Consider the following 26,260-nt stretch of genomic DNA (forward strand, 5'->3'; position numbering starts at 1 on the left):
TTCACTGTATGAGCATTTGTTTTGTGGATTTATTTAATTTTTTTTTAAAGATTAAGCAGGTCAGGGAAATGAAACGGCTTCTTGTGAGTCCTTCTCATCCACAGTAGCTCCTGGTTTTCTTCTGTTGAGCTAGGAGCAGGTCCGGTTTATATCCAGCGATGGAGTCGCTCTTGTCCCAGCCTCGGAGGGAAGAAAATGAAAAGCTCCTCGGTTGTAGGAAACGCTCAAACGCTCAGCTCCGGCTCAGCCACCCCTTTTTTTTTTTTAATCCTTATTTCACAACAGTATCATCTTCTTAAAGAACGCCGAGGAAAAAAGTGTGTTTCTGGTTAAAATTGCAGCTGTGTGGAGTGAATCCTGGGTCCCTTGGCCAAAGCTGCCACTGTTCAAAGGCTGGGGCTGGGCTGGGCTCAGTGTGGGGCTGGGCCGGGCTCAGCGTGGGGCTGCGCTGGGCTGGCAAAGCCCCGGGCGCAGCTGGGCCGTCCCTCCCCTCCCGCCAGTGCTGCCCTCGCACAAGCCCCAACCTTCCCCACAGGTTTTGGCTGCAGCTTTGGTGACGGAGCCCGAGTTCTTTCCATCACGAGTGGATTCACACCGGACGCTGCAGACCCAGCTCCGCCCTGGCTTAGCCACCCCATTCCCCAGGCGGAGCTCAGCAAAGCTCTGTTCACAATCAGCCAGGCTCAAGGGCAGGCTCTGACTTTGCCTGAGCTGCTGCCAAACGGCTCCAAATTGGGCCAGGCGGGACCCGGGCGCTGCAGAAGGTGCCACACGCAGCTCGGTGAACAAACCAGGGATCTCGATACATTTTTTAGCTATAGGTGCCTTTCTCTACAGCTTTTTTCCCCTCGGTTTCTCGCGAGCTGACCTGTCCCGCTTACACGGTGCTACCACCGGTGACAACCCATCCCAGACCCGGCGCCGGAGCCCTCGGAGCCGCAGTCGCTCCCCGGGATGGAGCGACGAGTGTCCCCCAGATCCCGCTGCCACTGACGGCCCCCGAGCCCCCCAGGCACCGCAGCTCCTGCTGGTCCATTAGGTGGACCTTCCCCCTTCCATCTCCAGTGGTTAATACAGTTTAGTTACTGCTGGGGCAGGGCAGACGCTTCCCCGTCCCGCTCTTGCCAATAACCCGGATTTCACCTGGCTGCGCAGTTTCACAGCCCCGAGTGGCTGTGAGGGGCTGGGGGAGCCCCCATCAGCCCTGAACACCCCCCGGAACCTCCCTGCTTGTGGCGTCACCAAGGCCACCCACACCAAGCCACACGTGAGGTCACCTCCGTCCTCAGCCCATCACCAGAACCACTACCAAAAAACCCATCGGGGAAACGCAAACTGACCAAGTCTGTCCAACGTTCAGAGAACTGAAGTAAAAGCCACTTACCCACGCGGGTACCGGATCTGGCTGGGACACCGCGCGCTCCCGGCTCGAGTGGCATCGGCCAAAGTCCCAAATCGCAACTGGTCCAGGGGTGAGACTGGACTGGGGCCTCCAGACACTGACCTGTAGGACACTTCTCTTCTCCAGATGGAATTCAGCACAAATCAGAACCTGCCGGCGGCTGCTCCGAAGCTCCGGTCGCTGTCGCCACCGCGAGCGGAGCCCCCGGCGCAGAGGGAAGTGGCCGAACTCCGTCCGGCCCCGCTCTGCGTCCCGCATCTCGCGCACAATGGGCTGGAGGAAGCAGCAAGGTAGGGAAGAAAAAAATCAGGATTATAAATCTAAAATTTTATTGAGACAAAAAACTGACAGAGCTTGGTATGAAGTTAAAATCCAAACACGTACTTTACATTTAAACAACGTTTTCACATAAACCTAAACACATGCTTTAAAAAAAAAAAAAAGGTTTGTACAATGCAAGTCTAGATACATACCACCCTACACGGAGCTGCCGGGAGTCTGGTGGGGCTCAAGACTCCCGACATTAAATAGTTCAGTTTTTGTAATAAATCTGATTTAAAAAACCAAAACTTCAGAAGATTGAGGGTAACACATGCGGCTCCAGCACCACGTCTGGGCTCCTGCAAACAACTGCTTGTCGTGGGAGAACACGGAATTGAGTTTTTCTTGTGCTGCTGCTGATTTCCTCCCACAACTAAAGGGCTCCCAGCGCTGCTGGTCGGACACTCAGATTAAGGTGAGAAAAGGAATAAGTGGTCACAAGTCTGTCCCTCCCCCCAATTTTGAGAAATAGCACCTTGTCACGGACAGAAGGTAAAAGGCGATTAAAGGGTCCCCATCCGCCCCACCCCCCCCCATACAATGCACGTGTCAGGAACCGGCAGTTGGGCTCCAGGACCAGACGAATCACAAATTCGCATTTTCACAAGTCTCCCCTCAGCCCCCGCCCCCCAAAACTGCCCGCAGGGTCTGGAGGCTCTTGGCTCCGGACCTGGGGACAGTCACAGTTTCAGTCTCATGTCAGTGTCCCTGTCCCCCCATTTCTACCATCAATACTGGGCTCTTTTTTTCCCCCTTCCTATTTTTTTTCCCCTTTTCTGAATTCAGGTTCTAAAAAAGATCTGGAAATGATCTGGAACGTGGTCACCAGACCTCCTCTCCCTCCCTCCCCAATTAAACAAGAGACCAATTTCCCCACATCCCTCCCTCAGCCCCCCAAACCGATACACTAGTAAATAGCAAAAGAAAAAAAAAATAACAAAACAAACCCAACAAAAAAACAAAAACCCCAAAAAAACAAAACAAACCCCCAAACTACACACATGCTACGCTGTAAAAATGCAGAGTTACCACGATGGGGAAGAGGCTGCGGTTGCTGAGATGGCCTTTAAAGAACAAGCAGCATCCACCTGCGCCCCCCCCAGCGAGTCCTTCATGGAAAGGGCTTTGCTGCCTCCCCCGCCAGCTGCAAATCCACAGTCGAAACAAACACCCCAATTCCCCCCCAACCCCCCTCCCGCCCCCCCAGTCGAGCTGGGCTGGTTGGGATCCGCCCCCAGCGCGAAGCTGCAGAAGCAGCGGAGCAGCCGCGGGCGCAGACACCAAACGGGTCTCTCCAAAGGGCATCGTCCCCTCCGGCCGCTCCGCTCCCCGCGCAGCCGCCTCTCGCACCCACAGTTCCACCTCCACGCCGAGGCCGGTCAGAGCGGGCGTGGGGGGTTAGTTCTTGTCCTCTTTCTTGTCATCGTCCTCCGAGGGGTAGGAATGCCATGTCAACCGCTCCTCGTAGAAGGAGATCACCACCTGCGGGCACTTGATGTTGGCCTCCTTGGCAGGGACCAGGTCAGCCTCGTCCGAGTTCTTCCTGCGGGCCAGAGCGGGGTGCGAGTTAGGGGCTGCGGGGGGGGGCGGAAGAAGCGGAGACTGGAGAAAAATGAAGAATTGGCAGGTAAAGAGCGACCCTGAGCTGCTTGGGGGATGCGAATGGCCCCTTCTCGAGCAGCTCTGGAGCAGGAGTAGCAGCGGGTGAGCCCAGGAAAAATTGAGGTGCGAGTTCAGCTCTGGGGTGTCGGGGACAGGGAGAGAATCACTGAATGTTTGGGGTTGGAGGGACCTCTGGCGATCACCCGGCCCAGCCCCTGCTCAAGCAGGGTCCCCAGAGCAGGCAGCACAGGATCCGCGCGGGTTTGGAACGTCCCCAGAGAAGGAGACTCGGAAATCAAAGCTGCGGCTCTGCCCCAGCTGCTCTGTGCTCCTGAGACGCTGCAAAACCAAATGGCTCGACTGGTCCAGCTCCCACGTGCGCCAGCGACAAGCGTCACCGCAGCCAAAAGGGACTTGGGCACCGTCGGCTCTCCTCTGGGCGCAGCCTTCCGACACTGCGGCCCGTGTGGTGACACCGTGCCCCGCTCTCTGTCCCCAAGCTCCTGCCTGCTGCCAGGGGACATCTTAACACCACACGATCCCAAGGGCCCTGCCTGCTGGTTTCGCACCCACGTCCGCCTCGGCGCGGAGCAAAGAAGCAGCAGCTGCAAAGCCAGACTCACCACTTCATCAGGAACATCAGCTCCCCGCTGGAATCCGTGGCACCGATGATTCGTTCCGGCTCAAACCCTCGGGCGAAACCTCGCGGTTTCTCCAACTGAAAACGGACGGATTTCCACTTTTAGCATGACAGGGCGGTCCTGTCTGCAGTCACCGGGACACACCGGTGACTGTTCAGAAAGGCTCCGTGTGTCTGATGTTCAGCCTAAGGTGACAAAGGCCAGCGGGGCGCTGAGAAGCCCCCCCGGGTGCAATCCCAGGGCACGAGGCGGCTGCGGGCAGCATGGCGTTGTGCCCTGCGGTGCTGCAGGCAGAGGATCCCATTTCCAAAGCCCTGCTGCTCAAACTCTGGTGATGGCCAAGACTCAGCAGCTCCCGGGCTGCAAACCAGACTGTGGGGCTTTTCAGCAGCCCTGCTGCCCTGAGCAGGACACTCTGCTCCACCTCCATCCCCCTTTTCCAAAGACAACAGGCAGCTCCTGCCTCCTGTTTCCCGCCCTGTGCAGTTCTTCAGGAGAACCTGGTGCTCTCTACCCTTTTGATTCAAGAACTAGCCTTTCCGTTTAGGCCTGGTTCTGGCCCAGCTTAGACCCAGCTCTTGCCTCCTGATGAAAGCTACGGCTTTTCACCAGCACTTCAGCCGTGTCTCATTGAAACACGATCACTCCCCCGGCGCGGGAGAACAGTCTGACCAAGGTTTTGGAGCTCCTGACACCGCAGCACATGCAGAACCCCCCCAACTCACCTCCTCCTTCTTCTTCTTTGGTTTGCTCTCCTCCCCCTTGTCCTCCGTGTCTGACTCCGCTTTGCGCTTGCTCCCCTCGGACTTCTCGCTCTCGTGCGCGGTTTTCTGGGACTGCAGGAACTCGGCAATGAGGTCTGGGCAGTCCAGGTTCTCCTCTGGCTCCCAGGTGTTGTCTTCGCTGCAAGCAAAGGTAACAGCAGAGTTTTACACACACAGGTGGTTTCGCTGCAGCTTTCCCTGCCGAGAAATGCCCTGGACAGCAGGTCAGGCGATGGGAGAGAAGCAGTGGTTTGGATGTGTGACCTCCCCTCGGGAAACGGGACCCTGGTCCAGGCGGGGATGCCAGAGGGCAGGGTGGTTATTTCCCTTCTCAGGACAGAAATATAATTCATTTTCTCCAGCTGTTTGTCTCACATCAGGTTAAAGGGGGGGAAGCCCCCCTGGGGTACCGCGCAGCCTGATTGCAAGGCACAAACACGACTTTCTCACCCAGGCTGGGCTCTCCTGGCCCTGCTCAGAGTTCGAGGTGCTTCGCACCATTATTTTTATCATCATGGCCCAATAGCTCCATTTTACGGACAAGCAGTGGCACGGGGAGGCTGAGCCACCCACCTGGGGGGGCTTTGGGAGCCAAAAGCAGCCGAGATGCTCATGCTGGAGCCCCCAGCACCCACTTACTCCGAGAAGCCTTTCCACTTCAGCAGATATTCCACTTTGCCCTTCACCACTCGCCGATCCAGGACCTTCTCCACCACATACTCCTCCTCCTCTTCCTCTAAGACCTCTTCCACTTTCTTCTTGTTCTGTTTTTTTCCCATTGTGCTGGCCAGTTTTTCAGCTTATGGGCGACGCTGCTAAAAAAGCAAAGAGAACCAGAGGTTTGTGTCAAGGTCAGGTTTGCCTCTGCCAGGCAGCGAACACGCTGGACGCGCAGAGCACAGCGCAGGAAAACGCTTCTTTGGAGAAAACAGGCACGTACAGAGCAGGTAATGCACGAAGAGATGGGCCAGGATGGTCCAGAGAGACAGCGCACCACTAATATTAAGTAGAAGTTAATAAATAGTTAATTTAAGTTAAATATAAGTCACAGTCCTCGATTCCAAGCTTCCCACATTCACATGGATGCGCACTCGGGGATATTTATCTGTTCAGACAGTCAAAAATCCCTGCACACCCCCAGCGCTCGCTGGGCAGCAGCACAAGTGACGCAGGATTTGGGGAACGCTCCGGCCCGACGCAGCCTGGGGTACCGGCCCTAAACCTGTGGCACAGCGGGGATGGGGTGGCCCTTGGGGACAGGGTGGCCCTTGGGGGACAGGGTGGCCCTCAGCACAGCTCCACTCCCTGGTCCCGCCGGGAAGGCTGCAGAGGGGGAGCGGCTTTGCCAACGCGCCAGAACAGAACACTTCAGAGAGCCAAAAACCACAGAGAGGCCCCACTCCCCTGCCGAAACCCCGCTCGGAGCAGGGAAAGCTCCGTGGCCAGGCAGATCCAGGATTGTTCCTGAGGTTCAAGAAAAATACAGAGCCCTCCAGTACCCCAACCTCAGCCTCAGCTCCAAACACGCCTGCACTGCCAGCCCAGTGCCCAGAACGGGATGCACTGATTTAGTCCAACCAAAGAGGTTCCAAATCTCCCGTTTCTTATCTCTGAGAAGCAGCTGCACCATCACGGAGCCAGCAGCAAAGCTGGCAACCTGGTCTGCCTAAAACCAGCGCTGTACCCCCGCCTGCCTAAAACCAGCGCTGTACCCCCGCCTGCCTAAAACCAGCGCTGTACCCCCGCCTGCCTCTGGAGAAGGGGCCAGAGCTGAGCACAATGCAGCAGAGGAGACGCCCAAGAAGGTGCCATCACAGCCCCAAATAACCAGCAAATAAACTCCGGGACGGGCTAGGGGGTGAGATCTGGGGTGCCCCTCTCTCCATGGAGGTTTCCGGTCAGTGGCAGCCGCATGGTTTGAGTTGAAAGCACTGTGGTTACGGCCTGGAGATGGGTTTGGTTTTGAGCACCCAGGGGTGCTTGGCTGGATCGCGGGGCTGCTCGAGCTGCTTCATAAGGATCTGTCAAGGTTTAAGGACAAAACCAGGACAGGATCAAAGAGCCCAAGGGCTGAGTCTGGCCAGGCTGGGCTTGGAGGGGAGCAGCTAAAACCGGAGCTGGGCTGCGGGACGGGGCTGTGGGGAGGGAAAGGCAGAGAAGGCACCAAGGGACACAGCGCAGTGAAGCCCTCGGTTTATTGTGCGGAGTGCTGGGTGGAGGAGACAAAACCCGGAGGCCAGGGGCTCTTTGGGAAAGGGGTTGCCGAGGGTGGGAGATCCGGCGGTGCGGAGGGTGGGCAGCCCCGCCCCCGGCAGCCCCTGCACCAGCCGCTGCTTCCCCGGGTGCTCGAGATCTCTGCTGAAAGCTGAAATCCTTTGTGGAGGGGAAAGCAGAACAGAGATTGACAGAACAATTCCTGGGTGTGCAGCAGAGAGGAGAAGGAGCCAGGACGCACCCATGGCACTTGGAAAGAATCGTGACTCCGGTGAAAGGCCGGGAAGACAGAACCCAGCACGAAGACTTGGACAAAACCTCAAGTTCTTGGGGCAGGAGCTGGTCCTGGCAGCACGTTGTGCCGCGGATCAGAGCAAAGCCGGTGCCGGGAGATCTGGAGAGCAGCACCCCAGGGTGAAACCGCTACCGGAGAAATGAAAATACACCCAGCCCGGCCGGGATGCTTAGGAGGATGGTGAAGCTCTGCCTACCTGCGCGACGCCTGGCACTGAGCTTTGCTGGAGAAAGTTTAACAATTAAAGGAAGAGCAGCCTAAGAAAAATAAAAAAGTGGAGACCCAGAGGTTTAATCTGAGCCCAGACCAGCTCCATTAGCAGCATCTTAAAGGATTAACAGTTCGGCTCAGCTTTAATGAGTTTTTAAACTTAAAACATTTCCTCCTCCTGCCTTTCCCAGACTTGGCTGGGATCACCCGTCTCTTCAAAGAGCCAAGTTTATCCCACACGTGCCAGGGACAGGCAGCAGGCATCACTCTTTTGAAGTGGGAACAAGCATGGTAAGGCTTCCACTCTCCAGAAACAGCAGAAAACATCTCTGGAAAGTTGGAGTGAAAGCTCAAGCCTTTGAATGGAGACCAAACTAAAGAAAAGCCACAACCTTCAAGCCCAGCCACATCATTTCCAGTTAAGTTCACAATCCGTGAGTGAAGGCACCTCTGGGTTTATGAGAAACGCACACGCAGCAGGAGGAACGTCACCTCCCAGCAGAGAAAGAGAAGCCGGAGTAAGAAATCCCATCCTGCAGACAGGAATTTAGAGTTTGTTATGTGAAGGCAGACGCAACTTCTGACCTCCTCCAGATCAGATAAACACCGGTGGAGTCAGAGCGTGGATTTATGTTCTTCTCCCTTTTGTATAAAGACGAGAAAACATCGCCCCGAGTGCTGCAGGACTCCTGGAACGGCCCCGCGGGGCCCTGCAGCACCTTCCCTGCAGCCTTCACCCCTGGGGACACGTCCCCCAGCGCCCCGTGCCCGGGAGCCGTTCGCCGGCGCTCACAGACCCTTCCCCGCGTTATTTCTGAGTGGGGATGGCGCAGCCACATCTGTTTCTCATCGTTTTCATCGCCAGGACCTCAAGCACTAATAGGAAACCAGACCCTGCTCGCAAACCCGGTGGGGACTGGTGGCTGCAAAGACCCATCGCAGGCACCTTCCTCTCACGTGCGCAAGGGATACTTAGTTTTTTTTTACATTAATAAAAATCTTTCAAAGATAGAGCCTGTAATTATTCAGCCAGAAATCCCTTTTATGCTTTGATCTCTGGGTTTTATAGGGACAACACACGTGTTCGCTGCTTCCAAAGAGATCAACCCCAGCACCGTGATCCAGCCCAGCCCCTGTGCCCCCGCTGGGCCGTCCCCAGGGGAGCCCCCCCGCAGCTGTGCCCCCCCGGCCCTCGGAGCCGCTTCCCGCTCATTCTCCCCGCCAAAACTTGTCACTCGTCCCCTCCCCGCTCCCGCGGCAGCCGGATGCCCCGCCCCTCCCCCTCCTCACCCCGGGGGCTCCACCGGCGGCTTTTTAAACCATCCAAATGCCGCCCCCCCAGCGGGGTCCCCGCTCCAGCTTCTCCCCCCCGCACTCGCCCCCCGCTCTCCCCTCACGCACCAGCCCCCCCGGCCACATCTTCCCCCCCCAGCCCGGGCCCCCCCTCGGCTCTTCCGATCCCCCAAGGGCCGCCCGGGCCCGGATTTGCCCGCAGCCTCACCCCCCCGCCCCGCGGCCCCTTTGGGGGGCCCGGCCCTGCCAGCACATCCCCCCCAACGACGCTTTTCCCAGCGCCCCCCCTGCAACATGCCCCCCGCCCCAAACACCCGCATTAACCCCCCCATCCCGTCCCATCCCCCCGCGGCCTCACCGCCCCCGGCGCCACCTCCCGCAGCGACCCCCCCGGTCCCGCCCAGCTCCTCCCCGGCACCGCTCCCCCCCGCCCCGCTCACCTTGCACAGCCCCGCCAACGGTTCCCGAGGGGAAGGGGCCTGCGGGGTCGGGTGGCGCCCGGGCCTGGCCGCGCTCCGTCCGCCTCCCTCGAACAAAAGAGCCCGGCCAGCCCCGCTGCCCGCCGCCCGCTCCGCGCCTGCGCCGCCCGCCGCGGGGCACGCTGGGACTCGTAGTCCTCCCGCCGCGGGGCACGCTGGGAGTTGTAGTCCTCCGCTCCGCTGCCGCCGCCCGCCCTCCCCGGCGCGGCTTTCCCGGTTGGGCTTAGACGCGCCGCTCCGGTGGGGATCGCACGGCGGCGGGGCCCGGCCGGGCCCCCCGGGGAGGCCGCGCGGAGCCGAAGCGCTCAGGCCGCGGCCCGCTGCCCAGGGGCGACCACAACTCCCAGCATGCCCCGCGCCGGAAGAGGAAGCGCCGCCATGTCTACGAGGCCTCCGCGCCGCCGCGCTGCTTAAAGGGGCCGCGGCCTCCGGGAGGAGGTGAGGGGGCCCCGGGCGGGGGGGCGGTTCGGGGTTGGGGTCTCTCGGTGCGGAGCCCCCGCGGCGGCGGGCGGGGAATCCCCGGGGAGGCAGCGCCGGGCCCTGGCGGGAGATCCGGGGCCTGCTCGGGGCGGGGCTGGGCCCGGGGCGGCTGGGCCGGGTTGGGCCTTTCCCCCCTGGCGGGGCTGGGCCGAGCCCGCGGGGACCGGGCCGGGCCGGACCGGCTGCCCGAGAGCGGCACCGGCCCCGGCAGCGGTGGCGGCTGCTGCGGGGCCTGGCCCGGGCCCAGCCCCGGTGCTGCGGGGCCGGGGGCGGCTCCGGAGCGCGGTGACGTGATTGCGGTGACATTCACGCAGGCAGGTGTCCCCCCGGGGTGGCCCCGATCGGGGGTGTCCCTGGGGTTGGGGGAGCCCATTCCCTCCGTGGGGGGAAACAACCTCCGAACCCGCCCGGTGCCGGCGGGGGCAGCTCAGCCCGGGCCTGACGAGCAAAAGCAGCAACTAACGGGGCTCGCTCCCGTTTTTCCTCAACCCCCGGGCCCCGTGTGCGGCCGGAGGTCGCCTGGAGCGGTGACGGGTGTCAAAGCTCAGCCTGGAGCTGGTTTTAACTACCACCGGTGTGTGCTGGGGAAGGAACATTCAGCGCAGGTCCTGCTGTGCTGAGGGGTAGAGACGCTGCAAAGGACGTGTCCGAGTCAGCAAAGAGGGTCAAAGGCAGCAGACGAGGCAGAAACCATCGCTTTCCCCATCAGCAGGGTGAGCACAGGGCGGGGGGAGGCGAATCCGCCTGGTCCCCCGGTGGGACAGCGTCTGCGGCTCCTCCAGCGCCCAAACCCGCGTGTCGCGGGCGGGCAAGCGGCGTCAGGCTCCGGGAACGTGAACACGGGACGTTCCGGTGCCGCCGCCGCCACCACCGCGTCCTTCCAGCTGGGACACAGCGACGGCGCGAGCCCTGGGAACACCGAAATGCAAACGGGAGGAAGATGAGACCAAACCACATATCCTAGGGCCCCTTAAACCGAGGCTTTAAGCAAAAGCCCTGCAAGAGGATTTGGCGTAACTGCTTAAAGCTAATTCAGAGCTGCCTTCTCCGTTGGGTTTAAGTTGATTTGTCGAGATGAGATCAATTAACGCCAAATAAAGCGGAAATGAGATTATGCGTTTCTCAGTACAGCTCTGGATGGAAGTGGAGGTGAAAGGCGGGAGTGCTCGGGCTCTGATCTCGGTTTCCCCACAGCCCGTTCTCCTCCTCCCTGGTTGTCCAGAGCCGTCTCTGCTCTTCGAGCACCCTGGGAAATTAAATTCCTGTTCCTGGCAACCCTCCGCTGTTCCATTAGGCAGTTTCTCAGTCTCCCTCTTCTCCCTCTTGCATTTTTAATCTCGGCAGAGCTGTTGTGCAGAGCCAGGAGCTCTAAAAGCAACGAAGGGGGCAGCGGCAGTGTCCCCCGGGGGGGCCAGGGAACACGATGGTCAAGTTCTGGTGCTGAACTGGTTCTGGCTGGGAGCCCCCAGTGCGGGGGAGGATCTGGGCTGAGCAAAGTGACTCGTGTCACATTCTGCTCCTTCTCTCCCCTCGTTCCTCAGGGGAGGAATCACGTGTGCTAAAGCATGGAGGGTTTATTTGGGATGTTCCCCTCGCCCTCCCCCTTGCAGCTCCAATTGGAACCAGCAGTGGCCTGACCCAGCAGGAGCTCCGGTACTGGGAGACGTCTGGGAGCAGGGCCGCGATCTCTCGCTGTCTATTCCAAAACTCCTCTCTGCTTTTTTTAAACACTTTCCGTGCTCTCCAGGTGGAATTGGGTGGCTGAAGTTTGGCAGAAAATACCCGCAAACTGGTGGAGCCAGATTTTTAAAGCGCCGTTTGTGGCTCAACCCCTCCCCTTGTCCCAGCTAAAATTAGCTCTGTCTCCAGAAGTGCTTCGCTTCACATCTGAGCTTATAGACACAGGCCGGGTTTCCAGCGCTGCCTGGCACTTGGCAGCTCTCGTGGCCTAAAAGGCAAAACTCCAGGAACGGGGACAGGTGAAGCGTCACTTGGCTCTGCCATCGGGAGCCGTGTCCCTCGGGAGCCGGGGCGGGATGTCCTGTGATCTTGGTTCATCCCAGAGGCTTCAAAACCTCTGGCAAAAAATCCCACAGAGGAGGTGAAACCCAGACATGGGACACACTTGGTCTTCCAGCTCCCCCTGACGAGTGTTCCTGGTCTGTGTTTGTGTCCGGGGGGACTCTGAGGGGTTTCCCTGGCTGGACCGTGTGTTTATTTGGTATAGAGGGGTTTATCTCGCTGTCCCCTTCCCCCAGGCCCTGGCACTGTGTCCATGGTGTGGTTGCACAACGGGAATTACTGCAGGAGCATGTAATGGTGCAGCAAACGTCTTACTAAATCCTCTTTTCTCTGTACAGATGTTTCCCGCTGGGCTCTGGCTCTAGGATGTTGGAGAACCAAGAGGAAGTAAGAGCCTTTCTGACGGGGGAGTCTGTCTGTTTGTCCATTCCTGGCTGGGGTTTGGGTCTCTGAGTGCTGTGTCAAGGGTGGGGGGTGCTGAGCGCCGGGCAGGGTCCGTGGGGCAGCCAGGGATGAGCACTCAGGTGCTGCTTGTGCCGCAGGAGCTGACCACGGTGCGTGTCCAGGACCCCCGCGTGCAGAACGAGGGCTCCTGGAACTCCTATGTGGACTATAAAATCTTCCTGCACGTGAGTTGGGGCCAGGGAGCGGAGTGAGCTGCGGAGCGCGGTCGTGCCGTACGGGAGGAGTTGTCCGGCCCTGTCTGTCTGTGCTGAGCGGGAATGGAAGGAGCCATGACAAACCCCAGCAGCCCCGTCCCTCCCTCTGTGCTGTCTCTGTGAAGATCTGAGACCCAACGTCTCCCCTGGAGAAGTTTTCTGTGCACTTTCAGCTCCCCAGTGCCCAACAGGTTGCAGGGATCCCTTCGTCACAGCTCAGGCGGGATCCTGCCCTCCTCTCCCTTGCTGCCCCTCAATCCCCCGGCTTATTTCCGTGGTGGGTGTTTTTTTGCAGACCAACAGCAAGGCCTTTACTGCCAAGACTTCATGCGTGCGGCGCCGGTACCGTGAGTTCGTGTGGCTGAGGCGGCAGCTCCAGAAGAACGCTGGCTTGGTGTAAGTGTGCCCCGTGCTCCCTGCCAGACGCTGCTTCCCATTCCCTGTGAGACTCACATGAACGGGGAACAGACATGGACAGAAACCCCAGACACCGACACGGGGTCGCTGAGCTCCTGGGACCCAGGTCTGCGCAAAGTGGGGTCCTGGCTGCTGCTGCCGCGGTGTCCCCAAGCTCTGGCGCTGCCTCTGAGCCGCCCCCTCTGCCCTGTGCCCGCAGGCCTGTCCCGGAGCTGCCCGGGAAATCCACCTTCTTCGTGGGCAGCACGGATGAGTTTGTGGAGAAGCGGAGACAGGGGCTGCAGCAGTTCCTGGAGAAGTGAGTGGAGTTCCTGCGGGTGCTGAGCGCTGGGTGGGGGGAGAGGACACGCTGCTCGCGTTGTGCTGAGATGGTGGCTGTGAGGTGGCAGCGGGGCTGTCCACGGTCACCGTGGTGGTGCGTGGCACACGAGCTGTCGACGGGGCAGAGCTCAGCGTGCTCCGGCCTCACTCCTCCTCCTCTCTCCCTGCACAGGGTGGTGCAGAACGTCGTTCTCCTCTCAGACAGCCGCCTGCACCTTTTCCTGCAGAGCCAGCTCTCGGTGCCCGAGATTGAGGCGTGCGTGCAGGGCCAGGGCTCGCGGACGGTGACTGATGCCATCCTGCACTACGCCATGTCCAACTGCGGCTGGGCGCAGGAGGAGGAGAGCCGCCCCGCGCTGCTGCCGGGGGGGGACCCGCGCCTCAGGTAACGCCAGCGGGGAAGGACTGGGCTGGGGTCCCATGGTGTCCCCGGGTCCCATCTCCGCTCTGACCCGTTCTCTCATTTCAGCTGCGCTGGCCCAGGGAACCCACAGGGGCTGAGCTGCCTCCAGACCTTCCCGCACTGGAGCGACTTCGGGATGGACGACGTGCACTCGGACAGTCCGGAGGAGCCTGCAGAGCCCCTGGGCGGGCGGCGGGACCTGCAGTGACGCTCTGGGGACATCGCCTGCCCTCCCCAGCACCCACAGCCCTCGCTGGAAGAGGGACCACTGCTGTCCAGGCTGGTGGGACTGGGGCTGCACTGGGAGCGTGGCCGTGTCCCTGGCTCTGCGGTGTCTGGGGCTCACATGCTCTCTGCTGACTCTCACCTGTCCTCCATGTCCCAGGCAGTGTGTTCGTGTCACTCTCCTCTTTGGAGAAGGGATCTAGTGGTTAGTGAAACCTCTGTGTGTTGTTCCTGTGGCCTTTGCTCTCTGCAGCAGCAGCAGCGGGGCTGAACCAGGCGGCAGTGCCAGCGCAGCGCTGTGTCCCCAGCCCGGGGGGGACAGTAGCACCTCCAGCGTGGCGGAGCAGGGGCTGACTGCTGCTCAACGTGTCCCTTTAGTGTCCCCCGTGTTCCCCTTGGCGCTGCAGGCAGGAGGGGCCGCACTTCCCCAGTACCAGGTGCCTTGTACAGCTCCTGGGGGGGGTCTCAGCTGCGCGGAGCCCAGCCATGGGGGGCAGATCCCGTACCCACAGCTGGGGCCTCCTGGCACAGCTCGTCCCGCAGCTGGAACGGACGGGAACGAGCTTCCCTGGGGAGCCCGGGAGAGGGGGGATGGTTTTTCTCCCCAGCCCTTTTGAGGTGATGGGCTCCTTCCCAGTGCACCCATTGCCCTGCACGGGGGGCCAGGGGGGTCTCGTTTGCTCCGAGAGCAGGAACGCGGTGCTGCCGCGGGGTCAGTGTCTGGCAGTGCCGGTTGCTCCCGGTGCCGCTCCCTGCGCTCTCCCGCACTTTTTCCTCCCCCCTTGGCACTGGTGATGGCGAAGCCGACATGCTCTGACTCAAAATAAAAGTGAAGTAGAAGAGGAGACTCGACTGGTCACTGGCAATGCGCGTCCTCACTGCGGGGGCGGAGGGAGCTGAGCTGCGGCCCAGCTAATTGCAGAGAAATGGGTTTTGGGGAAAAAAGGGTTGTTGCACCTCTGGCTGTGGGGCTGGAGCTGCTGGAACCAGCGTGGAGGTCCCCGGGGGGAACCAGCATGGGGGTGGCAGGGGACAGGCGGGGCTGGGGGTCCCACCTTGGCCCCGAAGCGAGTTTGGCGGTGCTGGGTCTGGCTAGGGGGGGTCCAGGACCCGTGCAGGGGTCAGGACCCAGCGAGGAGGGGGCGGGAGGGCTGAAAACCCATCGAGGCGCATCCAAAATGTCAAGAGAAGTTCACGGCAAAGGCTGGCAGCTGCCGGCGCGCTGGAGCGCCGCTGCCATTGGCTGCCCCCCCTCATGCATATTCATACGTATTCATGAGCGTGCGGCTCCAAACGGTGCAGCTGTGAGCCCAGCTGTGCCCAGGACCCGCTGCTGCGCCCACGCGTGTCCTCGCCCACGGCCGGGGCCGTATCCTCCCCCAGACCCCCCGCACGGTTCGCCCCACCAGCTCAGCCTGGCACCGCCATGGCCCTCGCTCGGTGCTGTGCCAGGAGCCGCGGCCCCGGGGCTGCTCTCAGAGTGGAGGTTCGGCTGTGCCCCCCTCCTGCCCGTGGTGCGTGACCTCCCCCTCAGCCCTGCTGCTGGCAGCGGGTCAGAGCCTGGCAGAAATTATTTTTAGTGGCGTTGATCAGCTTTGCAAAGCTGCCAGGAAAACAGTGATTCAGAGGCAGATCTGGCCATGGGGAGAGACAGCCCTGCTCAGAGGGAGCAGAGCATCCGTGTCCCCCAGGGCTGCAGACAGACCCCCAACCTGGGGGGCACCCCCTTGGGCTTTGCTGCAGAGGCTGGGGGTGATGGCCCTGGGGGTGACCGTCCCCTCTGTCACACATGGGCCTGGCTCGGCCCCTTGGTGGCCCTGACACGGCTGCAGGGGAGCGGCATGTGGGGGGCTCACGGTGACTCAGCTCTGGGCATGGAGCCACAACCCCGTCATCTGCGTGGGGTCAGGGGCACAGTGGACACGTCTCCCTCCTCCCCACAGCCTGCCAGAAAAACCGCCTCGCTGCTTGGGAGGGGGCCAGGATCCCCCGACAGCGCATCCCACCCCCCAGGATGCAAAACCAGCCTCCAGCTGGGCCAGAGCTCCCGGGAACGGTGCTGGAGAGACAGACACGGGCCCCACTGCTGCCCCCAAATGAGCTGGTGCTTGTGAGATGCTCACGGAGCGGGAAACGGAGATGGGGGGGCAGAAAGAGGGGGCCATTCTCTCTGTGGGTGCACAGATCTCAGCCCCCCCAGCTCCAGGGTCACCAGGGGGATTTGAGCCAGGCTTGTGCCGGGCCAAGCCGAGCTCTGGGCACCCCAAACCACCCTTGCACCCCAAAGCCATGCTGGGCAGGGGGGGCAGCGAGGCAGCGGGCACCGGGACAGGTTCGGCTGCATCCCTACAGCCCCCCGAAGCCTCCAGGGCCCCCCAGTTGTGCTCGGCTGCCAAACATCTGCCCAGCTGTGCGTCGGAGCAGCGGTTCGGCCGCCGCTGGGGCTCACCCTGCGGGCGATGCTCCCGGTTCGGCACCGGCCGGGGGCTGCCCGGGGGCGCCCAGGGGGTTCGGCCCCCCCGGGCAGGCTGCAGCCAGCGGGTTCTTACCACCATCTAGTGGCTCCTCAGCCAAGTGCGGGAGGAGGAGGAAAAGGAGGAGGAGGAGGAGGATGTGCTGATTTAATCCTCACCCATGGGCCGGGCTGAGCCTGGACCGGGGGGGCTTTGGGGGTGCTCGGATCTGGGGGGGCTGGAGCAGGGAGCAGCACCCAGCTCCAGACCGGCAATGAAGTCTGGAGCAGCCAAACACGGAGAGGAAAATGCTTTTATTGGGGGCTGCCACCCCCCCGGGCACGGCCGGGCGATGGGACGCGGGGCTCTTCCTGCAGCGGGTGCCCGTAGCCGGGGGTCGGTGGGGGGGCCGCTGTCGCTGGTGTCTCAGCATGGCCGGGGACAGAGGAGCACCTGGGTTCACCTGCTCCCGTGTAAAACAGAGGCCAGGAGATGGAGCCAAAGAGGGTGCTTGAGGCTCAGCCCCCCGGCGATGCTGGGGCACCCCAGGACCGGAGCCGCCCCCAGCGCCCACCTCCCGCCCCATCCCCAGTGGGTGCCCCCCGGGTGCCAGCTCTCACCTGGGGGCCGTGGTGCTCATCGCTCCTCCAGCTCGTAGGCAGGTGCCAGGTAATCCCTGGGGACGATCCCCACGGCGCTGCCGAGCTCCCCGACCCACCAGCCGTACACGTTGTACTCCTGGGGACACACAGCGGGGGGACACGGGGTCAGTGCCGGGACAGGGGACGCGGCTCAGGTCCCTCTGGCGCCCGGATCCGCAGAGAGCAGCCCCCAACCTCCCACCCGAAAATCACCCCGTCCCACCTGCCCCCTTGTAAACCCTCCTGTCCCCCCTCGCTCCCTGGGACAGGGTTTGGGCCTTGCTTGGAAACTCCGTGTTTAATTCACACCTTGACGTGTTGGGGTGTTTCAGTGACAGAGGGCAAACCTGGGATGGCCCAGGCGCCGGCCTGGAGCTCTGGGAAGCCTGTCCAGGTGCATCATGCCCAAGTTACACACCCCCTCCCCAATTTATCTCTGATTTCCCCCTGACTGCAGATATTGGAGGCAAATAATAACAGAGAAAACCTCCACCCCATCGTGCGTGCGAGAGGAGGAGTTAACACACACGGGCTTAGGAAGCTGGCCATCAATATAGATTTTTTTCTTTTTAAAGGAAGTGTTAAAGGTGATGTGTCCCACACGAGCCTGGCTGGGGGGTTCAGCGTGTCCCCCAGCTCATCCCAGTGGGGAAAGGGCTTTGCTTGGGAGAGTCCCCAGGGACAGGGAGGAAAAATCCGGCTGCAAAACCAGAAGGAAAAAATTGGGGCTCATTTGCTATAGCATGGAAACCCGTGGGGAGAGGGGCCGAGCTGCACCCCAGGCACGAAGGGGACCTCCTGGCCCCCGCTCCCCCCGCTCTGCTGCAGCCCCAACACTATGAGGTATTTTAAAATAATTTCTGCTTTGATGAATTGCCGGGTAGTCCACGATTGCTCATAATCAAAGGGAGGAAAATGCAAATGAGAGCCAGCCGAGAACTCGCGGCACAGAGCGTTTATTTCACCGCGCGGTGCCAAAAAGAATTAAAACAACATTAAACTCCCAGCAATAATGTTTAAGTCCTCGTTTCCAAGTGCCAAATTGCACCACTCTGGATCATACAGATGTTCGTTAATTATGCTAATTTTTATTAAACTATTAAAACGAGGAGTGCACTGGCACAGCGAGGCAGAGCCCAGTGCAGGGTGAACTCTGCTCCCGTCTGGAGGTGCTAATTTCCATCTCGCTAACGGGCTGACGCCTGGAACCGGCTTTTGGAGGGGGACGAGGAGGAGGAGGATGGTTTTGCTGGAATCTACCTAATTACACACTAATGGGGCCTCTGTGCTCAGTACCTGCCCGGACTGGGTTGTTCAGGGGGGGAAGTAATTTAGCTGAGACTTTACAGAAGGGACTGGAAACCCACTAATTGGGAAGATAATTGTTCCAGCGAGGTTGGGGGGCCCCGGGCGGCATCGGGAGAGGGGAGTGGGATGTTCTGCTCCCTCCAACCGCTCAACCTCCAGCAGGAGCTCACGGGGCGCTGGAGGCAGCACCCATGGGTGCTGGTGCCGCACTCGAGCCCCTGGGTGGCCTGGCAGGCAGCACTGGGCAGCGGGCAGGACGCAGAGCGGAGGCTGGGAAACTGGAACCAGTGCCCTTTCCAGGCTGGCAGGTAACAGGGAGCTGGATTTGGGGCTCAGTCCACCCCCCAGTAGCCACCCCCCATCCACCCAGCCTTTAGATGGCCTTGCTCCCTCCCAAAATGCTGAGATTTGCTCCCAGAAGGAAGAAAATCCCTCAAAGCTTCTCCACATTCCACTCCCGAGATGCTGGTGCCAAGCGAAGCCGGAGCAGACGCTCGTTCCCATAATCGCCCGCAATCGGGGATTTTACGGTGCATGGGGCTGTAAAAGGCTTTATGCTGCTTGTCTCCAGTGAGAGGAAGGGGGAAAAAGAAACAAGATGACAACAACGACCCCGTTCCTCTCCCTGCCCCGCACCACGGCTCCTGCAGCATCCCCGCCTCGTGGGACCCTCAACGCGCAGCCACATCTTTCCCACCTCCACGAGCTCAGAGTGTCCCGTCCAACACCCCTCCTGCCCCTCGTCCCGGCTCTTTTCCTGCACTGGGTGCCATGGGGATGATATTTACTCCCCAGCGGTGCTCTCCAGCCCTCCTCGCCACAGCGCTCCTCCGCCAGCCCTCGTAAACAAGCCCGTCGGGCTCGGGGAAGGCCATTAATCACCCCCCTTCGCACAGAAGATCAATGACGCTTTGATGGATGCCGAAGGAAAAGCCAATCAGTCAGGGACTTATCGGTTTATGATTGCTCGGCCCCATTATTAGTGCTTGTGTGTCATACATTATTGTTAGGAAAATGGAGGGATCTAATTCATAGATGAGGTATCGCGGGCGTGCGAGGGGTCGGCTGACACCGGGGAGTTTTATACCAGGTCAGCCATACATCTATTTACCTCAAAAACCGGCTCGGAGCTGCGGCAAGCTCAGAAATGGAGAGGCTACCTGTCCTTGGGGGATTCGGAGCCGGCGGTAGCTGCGGGATGCGGCTGGGAACGCTGTTTCCTTGGCACATCACCCACGGAGCGCACAGAGGAGGAATCTGGGTGATGCTCACCCTTTGCTCCAGCCTGTGCCCCCCTCATGCTGCTCTTTTGTAGGGTAAATCCCTACAAAAATAAACGACTCCCACTTGCTTCTAATGATTCAATTCTCAAGGAGCTGAGGACATGCAGCCGGGGCATCGCTCCGTCCCCTTGTCCTGTCTGCAGCACCTGCTCTGGCACTGGCCGCGGTGGCCACGGGGGCCGATCCCAGCGGGGTCCGGGTGTCCCATCCCATGAGGGTCCCTGTGTCCCATCCTACGGGGATGTCTGTGTCCCAGCCCAGGAGGAAGAAGCCACCGGAGACAAGGGGCTCAAAGCGAGCGGTACTCGGGGGTTGGGGGAGAGGAAGGTGACGGTCCCCAGCTGGGAAGGCCCCGCAGTAATGCCCCCCCAGGCCCCGGGGGGCACGTGGGCAGGTGCGGTGAGGACACCGGTGCGGTGAGGACACCGGTGCGGCTCCTCCGGAGACGAGTTCTCAGGCTGCCCGGGGGGACAGCGGCCTGAGCGAATTCAGCATTTAGCCCATTAGCCATTTCCCACCGAAAACAAACAACAACCAACCCGCTGAGCGAGGTGGCACCGCGGACCACGGCGAGGAGGACAAGCCAACCCCGAGCACACCGCGGTGGCACGACCTGGCTTGGGGGTGTCCCCACGACTGGGGCGGGAGGGACACTGTCCCTTTGGGCACCCCAGGGAGGACACGGCAGTGGGGGGACGGCAGAGGGGACACAAGCCGGGGCAGACAGACAGCGCTGCCGGGTCCCCGTGCAGCTGGAGCTGGGCTGGGGGACAATAGCGGTGGCAGCATCGGATCCGCAGCGCTGATGGGATCGGGAGCCCGTGTGAAACTGCCGTATTAATATTTATTCCACCAAGCGCGCGGCTCCCGGCTCCGCGCGGCTCTGACCGCAGTACCAACCCTCAGGCACCGCAAACACAATTTGAAAACAATGTGACGGAAATGTTTAATCTGCTCAGCCCATCTGTGCTGCGTATTTCTCCAGATCTCCCTGAGAGAGGCGCCTTCGAATCTCCACATTGCCTTTAATATTCTCCTAAATCACCTCCCCACTGCACTTCAAGGGCCATTGCTACAATATCACAGGTTCATCGAGAGTGCACGGGAGAGGGGGGTGCAGGGAAGGGAGGGTGAGGGACGGGGGTGTCGGCTGGGATATTTTTTATTTTAAAATATTTCCCAGGGATGGTGTTCCTGTGCCCCTCGGACAGGCAAGAGAGAGGAGAAAGAAAAAGAGGAGGGGGGAAAATAAGAGGGAAGTTATTGTGCTGTTGCTGGGAGGCGATTAGCGAGGCTGTTTAGAAGCAAACAGGCTGGAATGGAGCAAAAATCATTTCCAAAGAATCGCTTTTATTAATCTCCTTCCTCAGCCGCTCGCTTTCATGTGCGGCTGCCGTTATTCCTCTCTCTGGAGGCTCCATCCTGCTCCAAGCTCCACGTGCAAAACGGGTGCAGATGCTCGGGGAGGGGATACCCCGGGGGGGCTGGATGGGCCCAGCGCTCCTGGGTCCCCCCGCCCTGGCACAACCGTGACCTACGGCCAAGAAGCTCCAGCTCAGGTGCATCACCGTTCTCTGCCTCAGTTTCCCTATCACACCAAGACCGATCCCTCCATGTGGCTTTTCAATACTTAAAGGGGCTGATAAGAAAGACAGAGTTTTCAGCAGGGCCTGTTGCGACAGGACAAGGGGTGATGGTTTGAAACTAAAGGAGGGGAGATTCAGGCCAGATATAAGGAAATTGTTGGTGCTGAGGGCGGTGAGAGCCTGGCCCAGGTACCCAGAGAAGTGGTGGGTGAACCATCCCTGGAGACATCCCAGGCCAGGCTGGACGGGGCTCTGAGCAACCTGAGCTGGTGCAGATGTCCCTGCTCATGGCAGGGGGGCACTGGGGGGGCTGGGAAGGGCCCTCCAACCCAAATTGTTCTGTGATTCTGTGATTCTGGTGATGCGAGTGTGGAGGGCAGGGGGGTGTGCGGGGTCCAGGCGGGGTGCAGGATGCAGGGGGTGCGGTTGTGGGGGGTGCAGTTGCAGGGGAGGCTGGTTGCAGGGGGGTGCAGAATGCAGGGGGTGCAGTTATGGGGGGTGTGGACTCAGGGGGTGCGTTTACAGTGGGGTGCGGGATGTGGGGGTGCGGTTGTGGGGGGTGTGAGCCCGGGGGGTGCGTTTACAGGGGGCTGCGGTTGCGGGGCTGCGGGCCGGGCGCGGGGGGGCCGGGGCAGCATCCCCGCGTTGCCATGGCAACCGTGCCGGCTCCGCTCCCGCATCCCCGGGGGCCGCGCAGCCGGATCCACCTGCTCCTTCCCGACCCTCCGCGGGGTCATCGTCAGGTCGGCAGAATAAATGAACGCGAGCACTAATGATGTGTTTGCTGGCTGTTTATGCTCTCTGTGTGTCAGGGGCACTCACATTTAGAGAGCTCATTATGGCTGCAATTAGACTGCACCATTGCTAGATATTTAACTCCTTTTTCTTTTAAATTAGCATTTTAATAACGTGCTTTGAGCAGGGGAAACAAAATGACCATTTTTCACGGACAAACTTCCTAGCTGTAGGTGCAACTTTAATGGCAAAGTTGCAAGGGAGGTAAAATAAGATGAGGCCTGTTCCCTTCCCACCTCTCCCTGCCCTCTCCCCCTCTCCCTGCCACTGGCAAGGGGGAAAAAAAAAGAAGGGAGAGATTTTTATTTGCTTTATCGCACACTCCATTTCCTAAATTTGTTCTGCAGCCAATTATTTTCGCCTTTAAAGTCCTGAATGCTCACGCCTGATGAAAATGAGCAGCCATCTGAGTTAAACTCTGCCTGTGACCTGTGAAGAGGGCTGGAAATAATTGCAGACGTGTGTGTGCACACGCGTGTGTGAGGAACCATCGAACCGTCCGTCCCCAGCTCCCCACCACCCGTCCCCAGTCCCCAGGCTGCGAGCGGGGGCCGGCCGGTGTGATGGGAGCAGCCAGGGCTGATTACACGATGGGTATCATCAAAATATCCTCATACAGTAACCCCCCGGGCCGCTTCCCTGCAAAGGTCACCGCAATTATTTATTTCCCCTTCGTTCATAACTCTTTGGCTGGGCTGGAGCGGGGGCGCCAGAGGGGACAAGGGGACAGCCGAGGGGACGTGGCGAAGGCGACGGCCCCGTGAATTCACCGAGAACTCGCAAAAACACCCGTTTTCTTCACACCCGCTCCCCAAAGCCCAACCCCAGGCAGCCCCACAGTCACGGCTTCATTCCTCCAGCTGGATTTATGCTCCTGATTAATTGATGACCCTAAACCACCCATCTTTCCCCTGAGATGGCTGCGAGGGCCCTGGGGAGGGCGCGAGGGAACCCTGGGTGGGTGCACCCACTGCTGCGGGGCCGGGACAGGGACCTGAGCTGGGACGGGGTCACCGGGGGCGGGTGTCCCCCCTGCCCCAGCCCCTGTTCCCAGCCCCCAGACACCCCAGCTCGGGAGCAGGAGCCACAGCCAGGCCCCCCAGCCCCCCCCACGCAGCCAAAACCGCTCCAAGGGTCCCAAATCCGCGGGAAGCGGCGCAGGGGAAGGGCAGCGGGGGAGGCAGAGCCGCAGCCTTCGCCAGAACCACGCTTGAAATGTTTCCTCATTCGCATCCGCTCAGCTGCACCTCAGACGCCGCCGTTTCATAAATACAATCCGGGTAGCGCAGGCTGTAATCTGGTGATAGCTACCCCAGGACATATCTAGATACACTTCTGTTATTTTAATTAAATACTGCATTATGGTTTGTGACAACTTCATCGCTATAGAGTAAATGAATTTGGAATTAAAGTCTTACTTAGGCATTCCACTACTTCCCCCCCTCCCCTCCACCCCTCCGTGTTACAAAGCAAAAGGCTATAAAATCAAGATGTTTGTTCATTTACAGATGGAGCAGCTTGGAAAAGGGAAAAAAAAAAAAAAAAAGGAGAAAAGGCGAGACGGTGCAGAAGGGAGTGCAGAACATCCGTGTCTTGTGAGCATCCGCAGGTGGAGGAGAGCACTAATGAGGATGCTGGATATTAATTGTGTGCGGTCCCGTTATCCTCCAAACCGGGCTCCCTGAACCCCCTTTCCCCGGCGCTGGGATTTCTGTCTTGTCCGTGATTCTCAGTTTTAACTGCAGGGAGGACGAAGCGCTGGAAGTTTCAGACCTTTGGGAATTCGGTCCTTGGACGGACACGGCGGCGTCCGGAGAGGCCGAGTTATGGCAAAGGGAAACTTTTTATTTTACGCCCTGGCCTGGGAGTTTCAATTCCATCCATCTATTAACTCGTCTCTAATGAAACTAGACCGTACGTGACATTTTGCAATATAACTGCTTTAAATGTTACCACATCAATTGGTTTAAATGTTACCCGCGCCTCATGAACCGAGAGATGGTTTTATAATTATCTCCGTCTCTCTCTAACGAACAAAGATTTCTCCAGTCTGCTGGTATTTGACATTAGCAAAGGAAACAAGGCTGCCTGCGCGGAACCGCAGCTCCACAGGCTCAGACAAACCAAAATCGCCAGTTCTGAGGGCGGCAGAGGTGCTGCCTCGCACCTCTGGGCAAATCGACGCCAGATTTCAAACCTTCCTCATCTATTTTGCAAAAGATTTGCAATAGTTTCACGCTCAGGTCTCCTCTTGTTCCCTCTATCGCCGATTAACCACCTCCCAAATAAAAACGACTCGCATCCATCTACTGCCCGCACCCGTATGTATGGATGGAATATGTAGATCCATAAAACAACGGCAGCCCGGGGAAGTTATGGCCGGGGAGGGACGGGTTTAACGGCGAGGCTCCGCTTTAATAATTCCTGTCACCACAACCCCAAGTGAAATTTCCACTTCCATTTACGAAATAGACTGGGAAATTATCGGGCATTTGTTAATGCTAGAAACAAAAAGCTTTTTTTTAAAAAAAAAAAAAAAAATTGCCACCCATTTGAAATGGGGCATCGCAGCAAATGTCACCCCCGCTCCCCGGCAGATTAGCGAGGGGCTTGTTACTAAATCTCTGTCTAATAAAGAAAGAGTTGACTCTGGAGGAGCTGCTGGTTATAACGCTGCCTTTGGAAAATGGAAGGATTGTCACACTTAAAGACACAAATTTCCCTTGTAATATATTCGAATGGAAACCTCTGAATCCAATACTACATGGGCATATCTAATAAATTCACAATATTTCAGCCTCAACAGCCTACAACGGTTAGTTTTAAAGATTTATGTGGTAAAAAATTACTCAGTGATGAATATAGTTTATTCTGTGCAGTATTGGAGGGTATAAGGAATTAAACTACTGTCTTTAACAGTGAATTTATTATTACCTCTGTCAAAGCCAAAGTCTTTAACAGCATTTATTATAAATTTCAGTGCAAAATAAATGCTCAGGGTACGTCTTAAACTCCCCCGAGGAACCATGTGCCAGCCCGGGAGAAGTTCAGGGGTGGGGGGCATATTCGGAGTTGGCACAGTGGCCGGTGCGGGTGAAAACAGCGGGGTTGGGGCAAAATTTGGGACGCAGCACCGGGGACAGCCGGGGGGGTCCCCACGGATGGGGCAAAATTTGGGACGCAGCATCGGGGACAGCCAGGGGGGTCCCCACGGATGGGGCAAAATTTGGGGCGCAGCATCGGGGCCGTGCAGGCGCAGCGTCCCCAGCGCTCGGCCACCCTTTTGTCCTCACCTGCCATGGGTGTCCCCTCATTTATAAAAATTACCTGGGAGGAATGAGGCTGCCAGGGGCTTGTTCTGGACGATTGGCTCCCGCCGGGGGGCGCGGGGGGAAGGATGGCCCTCGCTTGAATTTGACCGGTGGGTGACCGTTGCCTTCCAGCTGACCCCGCCGTCCCGTCCCCGGCCCTCCCAGAGGGGTTATTAATGGGAGCCGAACGCCGCGGAGCCCCGGGGGCCCATCCCCGCTGCCCACCCCCCGAGACCCCGGGGTGCAGCTGCGCGCTGAGCCCCGACCCAGCTCGTTACACGGCGGCTCCATCACCCAGCAGGTTCAGCGCATGGCGGGGGCTGTGGCCACCCCCGTGGCCTCTCCCCACGAGCGAGATGGCCCCAAATCCAAAAAAAATGCCACTAGATGTCACCACACGCCTTTCGCTGGAGGTTCGGGGTGTGGGAACGTGCCCCCCCCTTCCCACTCCCCCCTTTCATTGGAAGCAATTGAGAGAATTAACTTATCCGGTTTTATGGCCGGCTTGTCACATCCAACTAAGCCCACTTAAAATAGGAAGTCTCGCTGCATTCAAATAATTATCATAACGTACAAATCACTCAGCCAGGAGACAAGGGGCCGGTGCTGCGGACGGGGACACGACGCTGGGGGTTTTGCTGGGGTTGCTGCTTCCCCCTCCCCAGATCGATCCCCCGCGTACGAGCCCGGCTGGGCCGCAGCAGCGGGCGGCGTGGTTGGGGGTGCTGAGGGGGGCACGGGCTCTGCAGCTTGGCCAGCTCCAGCTGGGACCCCCCGGCACCATTATCCCCATGTCACCGGGGCCAACAAAGCGCTGGTGGCACCGGGGGGGCAATGAGGAGCCTCCTGCCCAAATCTGGGGGCATGACACGAAAAGCCCTCGAGGGTGGCATGTCTGGGACATGGCAGCGAAGGGGCCGCTCTGACGGGGTGCAGGGGGTGACGAGGCTGCCCTGGCCCCGGGCACCCCCCAATGCAGCACCCACCGCGTGCCCCCCCGCTCCTGATGTCCACTGACCCCGCTGCCAATGGTGGAAATGTCAGGCAGGACCCGCGCGGCAGCCGGCGTGTGTTTCACACACCAGATGGATTTTTATATGAGCTCCTATTTCATGTTCAGACAGAGCGACCGCGT

General features: G+C 59.6%; 3 protein-coding genes across 4 annotated transcripts in view; 1 reads left to right on the forward strand and 2 right to left on the reverse strand.

The window, feature by feature from the left end:
* Positions 1–2,938: 2,938 nt before the first annotated feature.
* Positions 2,939–9,314, reverse strand: CBX1 (chromobox 1). Of its 2 annotated transcripts, none has more exons than XM_065651201.1 (5): positions 9,183–9,314; positions 5,370–5,542; positions 4,692–4,869; positions 3,949–4,043; positions 2,939–3,266 (listed from the first exon to the last, which is right to left on the reverse strand). In XM_065651201.1, the coding sequence occupies exons 2-5, from the start codon at positions 5,507–5,509 to the stop codon at positions 3,122–3,124; spliced, it is 558 nt and encodes a 185-aa protein (XP_065507273.1). In that variant the 5' UTR covers positions 5,510–5,542; positions 9,183–9,314; the 3' UTR covers positions 2,939–3,121. The 2 variants fall into 2 exon arrangements, with proteins under 2 accessions (XP_065507273.1, XP_065507272.1); XM_065651200.1 differs by having other exon boundaries at positions 5,370–5,545.
* A 279-nt stretch (positions 9,315–9,593) lies between these two features.
* Positions 9,594–14,587, forward strand: SNX11 (sorting nexin 11). Its single transcript, XM_065651087.1, has 7 exons — positions 9,594–9,659; positions 12,062–12,110; positions 12,266–12,352; positions 12,678–12,778; positions 12,999–13,097; positions 13,293–13,505; positions 13,590–14,587. Exons 2-7 carry the CDS (start codon positions 12,090–12,092, stop codon positions 13,729–13,731), a joined length of 663 nt encoding a protein of 220 aa, XP_065507159.1. The 5' UTR covers positions 9,594–9,659; positions 12,062–12,089; the 3' UTR covers positions 13,732–14,587.
* Positions 14,588–16,614: 2,027 nt separating this feature from the next.
* The window catches only part of SKAP1 (src kinase associated phosphoprotein 1), a 128,297-nt gene continuing 118,651 nt past the window's right edge, over positions 16,615–26,260 (reverse strand). Inside the window, exons 12-13 of the mRNA XM_065651249.1 lie at positions 16,822–16,939; positions 16,615–16,664 (exon numbers count right to left, since the gene is read on the reverse strand). Coding sequence (XP_065507321.1) covers positions 16,838–16,939 — 102 coding nt within the window. The 3' untranslated portion in view covers positions 16,615–16,664; positions 16,822–16,837. The remainder of the gene's footprint in view (positions 16,665–16,821; positions 16,940–26,260) is intronic.

This window comes from Caloenas nicobarica, chromosome 24, assembly GCF_036013445.1.
Source record: "Caloenas nicobarica isolate bCalNic1 chromosome 24, bCalNic1.hap1, whole genome shotgun sequence".
Lineage (NCBI taxonomy): Eukaryota > Metazoa > Chordata > Aves > Columbiformes > Columbidae > Caloenas > Caloenas nicobarica.